The sequence below is a fragment of the Hibiscus syriacus genome, unplaced genomic scaffold (genome assembly GCF_006381635.1).
Source record: "Hibiscus syriacus cultivar Baekdansim isolate YM2019G1 unplaced genomic scaffold, ASM638163v2 tig00020682_pilon, whole genome shotgun sequence".
NCBI classification, from domain to species: domain Eukaryota; kingdom Viridiplantae; phylum Streptophyta; class Magnoliopsida; order Malvales; family Malvaceae; genus Hibiscus; species Hibiscus syriacus.
This window is the reverse complement of record NW_024062499.1, coordinates 693,415-700,543: the sequence shown is the minus strand read 5'-3', so window position 1 is coordinate 700,543 and position 7,129 is coordinate 693,415. Positions and strand designations below refer to the sequence as shown.

The 7,129-nt window shown below is 36.8% G+C and overlaps 1 protein-coding gene across 1 annotated transcript; it reads left to right on the top strand.

Annotated features, from left to right (window-relative positions):
• The first annotated feature begins 3,704 nt into the window (after positions 1–3,704).
• Positions 3,705–6,777, top strand: LOC120209865. The gene is made up of 2 exons (XM_039208754.1): positions 3,705–4,325; positions 4,597–6,777. Exon 2 carries the CDS (start codon positions 4,934–4,936, stop codon positions 5,411–5,413), a length of 480 nt encoding a protein of 159 aa, XP_039064685.1. The 5' UTR covers positions 3,705–4,325; positions 4,597–4,933; the 3' UTR covers positions 5,414–6,777.
• Positions 6,778–7,129: the final 352 nt, after the last annotated feature.

The following is a 7,129-nucleotide window of genomic DNA, read 5'->3' as shown; positions in this document are numbered from 1 at the left end:
TCAACTACTGTCACGCTGCAGCCTGTTGATCGGTCCACTGTGCAGCCGAGTAGCATTGTGGAAAATATGCTTGTGCGAATATATAAGTTTATTTTTCCCACCAACTTGATCATTTTGGATTGTGAAGTGGATAAGGAAGTTCCCATCAGTCTTTGATGCCCATTTCTTACTGCAAGGTGAGCCTTAATCGATGTTGAAAAGGGAGAATTAACTATGCGTTTAAATGATGAGCATTTTACCTTTAATATGTTAAATAATATTTCTTACTTGAGTAATAATGCTGACTATTTTTCACTTGATGGGAATTATATTTTTGCCCAGGGGCATCTTGACAAATGCTACAGAATTGAAGAAGTTATTGATGATGTTGTAGCAATTGAGGAGACTACAGATAATGAATGATGCAACAATTATCTGCAGAAGTACGAATCTCTTGCTATGCCTGAGTGTGTTCCAAGTGCACCAAAGCCCTCTATAAAAAAGACTCCAAAGATGGAATTGAAACCATTTCCAAAGCATTTAGAGAATGACTATCTTGGAGATAATGAGACTATTCCAGTTAGTGTTGTTGTGTAACTGACAGTAACACAGAAAGAATAGTTGATTGTTGTACTGTAGTAACATAAGAAAGCCATCGCTTGGAGCATTGCTGGTATAAAAGGCATTAGTCCTTCATTTTGTATGCATAAGATTTTGTTAGAAGACCATTCTAGTAGCTCAATTGAACATCAGTGCCGATTGAATCCAATCATGAAGGATATAGTTCGAAAGGAGATCACTAAATGGTTGGATGCTGGAATCATTTAACCAATTTTGGACAGTAAGTGGGTCAGTCTTGTTCAGTGTGTTCCAAAGAAGGACAACATTATTGTAGTGACCAATGAAAAAAATGAGTTAGTGCTGATAAGAACCACTACTGGCTGGAGGATATGTATAGGTTTAGGAAGCTCAATAAAGCTACAAGGAAATATCACTTCCCATTGACATTACTAGATCAAATGCTGGACCGTCTTGTTGGTAATTATTTATACTGTTTAGGATAGGTATAGTGGATATAATCAGATTGCTATTGCACCAGAGGATTAAGAGAAAAAAATGTTCACATGCCCTTACGAAACATTTGCTTTTGGGCGGATTTCATTCGGCTTGTGCAATGTTCCAGCAATATTACAACACTGCATGATGGCTATCTTCTTTGATATGATTGACGACTATTTGGAAGTTTTCATGGATGAATTTTGAGTGTTTGGACAAGATTTTGAGAGCTGCTTGAACAACTTGGCTACTGTTTTACAAAAGTATGAGGAAACCAATTTAGTTTTGAATTGAGAAAAATGCCATTTTATGGTAAAAGGAAGAGATAGTGCTGGGGCATCGAATCTCTTGCCACAAGATTGAAGTGGATAAGGCTAAAGTGGAGGTTATTGAGAAATTTCCCTGACTAACAAATGTGAAGGTTGTACGAAGCTTATTTGGTCATGCGAGCTTTTATAGAAGGTTTATTAAAGATTTCTCACAAATTACTAAGCCTTTATGTTCATTGCTGGAAAAAAAGCAAAAGTTTGTCATTGATGCTGAAGTGTTTAACTCATTTGAGACAATCAAGAAGAAATTGGTCAAAGCTCATGTTATAATAGCACCAGATGGGAACTGCCCTTTGAATTAATATGCGATGCTAGTGACTTCATTGTAGGAGCAATGTTAGGGCAAAACAAGGATAAAATGTTCCATGCTATACATTATGCGAGTCGAATGCTGAATAGCGCCCAGATTAATTACACCACAACTGAAATAAGTTGATCGCTATGGTATTTTCCTTTGACAAATTTCACTCATAGCTAGTGGGAACAAAGGTAATTGTTTATAAAATTGATACAAAACCTAGGTTGATTCGTTGGGTATTTTTGCTACAAGAATTTGATATTGAGATTCATGATAAGAATGGATCTGGAAATAAAGTGGCTGATTACTTATCTTGATTAGAATCTGCTAGCGAAGATGGATGCAGCGTAGCGACTCCAGACACCTTCCCTGATGAACAACTATTAGTTGCTACAGTATTACCATGGTATGCCGATTTTACAAATTATTTGGTTAGTGGAATGATGCCACCATATCTTAATTATCAAGGCCGAAAGAAATTTCTAAGAGATGTGAAGCAATATTATTGGGAAAAATCGTTTCTATTTAAATAATGCAATGATCAACTTATACGATAATGTATTCCCGAGTGTGAGCAACAAAACATTCTGCAGCATTGCCACAGTGCACCATAGGAGGACATTTTGGTGGTATACGCACAGTAGTGAAGGTACTTCAATGTGAATATTATTGGCCATCGTTGTTCAGCGACGCCAATAACTTTGTTAAACATTGTGATCACTGCCAGCGAACATGTAACATATCTCGATGAAATGAAATGCCTATGCAACCTATTGGAGATTGAACTTTTTGATGTGCGGGGATTAGATTTCATGGGTCCATACCCATCTTCCTATGTTTCCAATGGGTGGAAGCGGTAGCATTGCCGAACAACAGTACCAAAACTATTTTGAAATTTTTGCACAAGAATATATTCACTTGTTTTGGGACACCCCATGCTTTTATCAGTGATGAAGGATCTCAGTTTATTGGTCATTAAGAGCCTAGAGCATTGAACAGATATGGTGTGAAGCATAAGATAACTACAAAATACCATCCACATTCCAATGGCCAAGACAAGGTATCTAACCGATATATCAAACAAATTCTTGAGAAGGTTGTGTATTCTACTAGAAAAGATTGGTTACAATGCCTTGAAGAAGCTTTCTAGGCCTATAGATCTGCATAAGAAACCCCACTAGGGATTTCCTTATATCATCTTGTCTATGAAAAGCTTGGCATCTACCTGTAGAGCTGGAGCATAAGGCAATGTGGCCGTTAAAGCAGCTGAACTTTGATCTCGATGCTGCAGAGCAACAGCGAATGCTGGAAATTAAAGAATTAGAGGAGCTTCGCTACAATGCTTTTGAGAGCTAACATATTTAAAAGGACAAGAGTAAGAAGTGGCATGATCAACATATTCTACCAAGGGAATTCCATGTTGGACTACAAGTCTTTTTATTCAACTCACGATTGAAATTATTCCCTGGAAAGCTACGATCACGCTGGTGAGGCCCCTTTGAAATTCTTGAAGTATTCCCTCATGGAGCTATTTTGCTGAAGAAATTAGTGGATAAAAGCACGTTTAAAGTCAATGGGCAACACCTAAAGCATTACTCCCAGCCGCACAACCCTCAGATTGCTTCAATTACACTAAGCGATCATTTTATCCCTTAATAATTTTGCAATTTTAAATAAGTCAATTTTGTTGACCATATATGTTTGTAGATGTTTAAATTCTTCTATTTAATTTTCTTTGTACAAGTTTTATTTTCATTCACTCTCTGCTATTTGGTAATTGTTGCACAATTTTACCCTGTTTTCGCCGTATATGGTGTTTCGTTGCTGCATAGATGCTGCATTGAATTTATGAAGACAAAATTACTGTTCTTCTAGAATATTTCAGTGTGAGCTATCATCAGTTGATTTCCCATATTTTCTTACAGTCTGTTTTGCCCAATCACCACTGTCCATTTGAATTTCACCCTTATCCATCTATCCCAAAAATTTGAAATTCAAAACAAAGCCATTTTCCCATTTTCACGCAACCTCATAACCCCCATTTATTACTTTCCCATTCTTTTCTACTTTCATTTACTCACGCTGAAAACATTGCTCATCCTTTCCCAAATTTTTTGCAAAACTTTTTCAAGCTTCCATGGCTCCCAAGAAGAAAGCAAGCATCAAATCGTCCAGCCGCCAATTAACTCCATCACCCTGTGCAACCTTGCAAGAAACATCAGTAGCAAAGAAAGTAACTAGGTTTTTAGATGGAGTAGTAGTACCGATTTATTGAGTGGTTTTCTGGCCGTAATTTCTGCTAAGAACAATAAATTTTCCAGTATGTTACCCAAATGACTTCCCAAAGAAGTTGGGGCGCATTTTGCGCACATCCTGGAAATGTAAATCATCAAGTTGTTTGGGAATTTTACATCAACTTAACTGATGAATCAAAGAGGCTTGTATTCGTATGTGAGAAAATGGAACATTGGTGGACTGTAGCAATCAATAAGTTATTTGGAGTTGCTGATGAGCCCTGCGAACATGCCCTATTTGTGGAGAATTTAATAGATGAAGGATTGGAGAAAGTCGGTCGAGATGTCTGCCTCCCCGGGCGCTCTTGGAGTCAGTCAACAACAGGCGTTCGCACTATAAGGCGATTAGATCTATATCGCGATGCCAAGGTATGCTTTGTCTTCCTCCGTTGCCTACAATGCATTCCTCCACTATCACTAAAGATAAGGTACAATTGTTACATTCAATCTTTGTTGGTTAAAAAGTTAATATCGGGAAAATAATTTCTTCTGAAATGTTTATCTGTGCTTAAAAGAAGCTTGGTTATTTGTATTTTCCTTCCTTAATCACTACACTGTGCCATCAAGCACAAGTGGTTCAATTTTTGTCGTACCAGATTTTAGAGAACTGAAGTCCAATCACCTTGGCTATAATATGCAGAACTTTATTAAAGGAAAGTTTAGACCTGAATGAGTCTCCTTCCACTTTATCTCTTCCAAAAACTGTAGAGCAATTCCCGACTATCACCAAAGTACAGATTGCTGATTTAAAGAAGGATGTAATTTCGGTTGGTGCTAAACAAGACCAACTTATGTCGCTACTAAGCCACACTCTGCAAAACCAATCTCAAATGCACAACGCTCAAACACAATATTGGATTTATGCTAAGCAACGTGACTTAGCAATAAAAGCAATGTTTTCCAACTTGTTTAATGAGGCCGAGAGTTTGTTTCCAACTTTTCCAGCGACTATTTTAGAAAATTTAATGTAATCGACTATGTCTGATGCTAGACATAGTTCAACAAGCACTGAAAAGATCCCTACCGTACAACATGTAGATGTCATTGAACCATTGGCTACATCTGATAAACCACAACAATTTGAGGAAGAATCTGAAGAAGAGGAAGAAGACAGACAATGTGAGACTAAGGAGGATTCGGGTAACTCCACTGAATTTCTACAAAATAACGAGGAATATGAAGAAGAGGAAGACCATGTTAGCAATGAAAAGCTGCAAAAGAAGGGTATCGCTAAAGTTGATGCTCCAACAAATCAAGCGATTCTGAATATTATTGCAGTTGTTCAGAAGCTAGTTGCGGCGAGTCAGCCAGAGAGCGCTTTTGACAAGGCCACTAGTCTAAAGAAGACAGAGATTGCTGGAAAAAATAATCAGATGATACAACATCCAAATCTCCAACCTTTAATGTTGCTAAGGATGTTCCAACATCGTCTAGTCAGAAGCGGAAGAGCTCGGTGAAGGCTAAAACCACTGCCAAGCGTCTACAAACAGATATGCTCAGCCCACGAAAAAGTCATGCAAGCCCACTTAGGGGAGTATTGCTTCCCTTTCTTTTAATTTCCTTTGTTTAGTTTTATTGTCTTGTAAGTTTACTTGTTGTTTTGATGCTGTAATGCATTGGGGACAATGCATCCCTTAGGTTTAGGGGTGTGCTGCCATGTGAATATTGCATTTAGGTTATGTTGCATTGTGCATTTAGGAAGTATTGTTGTAGATAGAGTTGCATTAGTAATGCCTTAGGATAATTTTTTAGAAATTAATAAAGGTTCTAAGGTAATTTTAAAGATGCCTGATGATGATTATGAATTGTATGAAATGCTATAGAGAATGCTTTGGATTTTTTTTCGAAATTAGATCCTTAGAACTTTTATTTACACTTAGGTATATGTTTCCAATACTTAGAGAATTTAGAAATCTATATTTCACACACTACACTCTGTGGATTCTAATTTTGAAATGAGGAAAATGCATTTTCCTTATTTGAGATTATACCTATGCTGTAGAGCATTAGCTGAAGGTTGAAAAAGAAACTTACTTGCGATGTTGATTTCTGGAATTTATTCTTTGGCATTGCTGTAGGATTAGATAATTCATGCATGTTTTGCTTGAGGGAAAACAAAGACTCGGGTTTGGGGGTGTGATAACTCTCCAAAAGAGTTATTTTAAAGAGCACTTTTAGCCTAAGTTTAGTTTGATCTTAAGCATTTTGAGGTGCATTTTAGGATTAATTTTAATTAGTTCTTATGATTCTTCATGTTTACCTTTTGTGGGTTGCTTTGGGCTAAAAATGAATTTTAATGCTGAAATTGTGCATTGACGTTGTAGTATTGCAAGAAATGTTGTGTAGCATCCGAATGAAGCTTATGATGATATTATAGCATTTCAATGCTATGTAGCATCCCAATGCTGTGGAGCATCCGATGACTCAGCTGTCAGTTATGGAATTATCTAGAATGGGATAGTTATCCTGGGCAGCTGTCAAAGGATTGGATCTTATCTGAAATGTGGCAACAAACCATTGGAGGATAAAATTCCTCTTCGCCTATAAATATGGCACTTGCCTGCTCATTTATACACACCAAATAGGCATCGAGTACATCACATTTCGAGAAAAAAATCCACAATTCTGCCATTGTTTTCTTCACCCGATAGAAGCCTAAGCCTTTTGCTAGGGATTGTTACAGCAGAAAGGGAGCTCGCCGAGTAGCATCGATCATCAGCAGATCACTGTTCGATCATTTCATCGAGAGAATGGAGTGTTTGAATATACTTAAATTCGTATTGGATGATTTTTTGGATTTATGGTTTTATGCTACTATGATTCTATTTGTATGAGCTTGGATGATTAGATTATAAGTATAAATATTTGTAATCAATGAATGGTTATTTTAAATACTTCTAGAAATAGATTCGTTTAACTTGCCATCTATTTTTGATAGCCTAATTGATGCTGATTAGCATTGTGCATATTGAAAAGTAGGCAGCCTAGTATTAGCCTTGTTAAAATGGTGAATCTTTGATTTATGAAAGTGATTAAAGTAATCCAACATGTTTTAATCATTACTAATAGCATAGAAATCATATTCATTGTTTGTTTGAAACTTGACTCCCTTAATACTTCCAATTTTCATTCGATAGTTGACTTGTCGCTCTCTGTAATGTTGTAGCATGAAC

Bases quoted from the DNA above. Each gene is read 5' to 3' on its own strand.
- LOC120209865 (XM_039208754.1), top strand. From the start codon at position 4,934: ATGTCTGATGCTAGACATAGTTCAACAAGCACTGAAAAGATCCCTACC.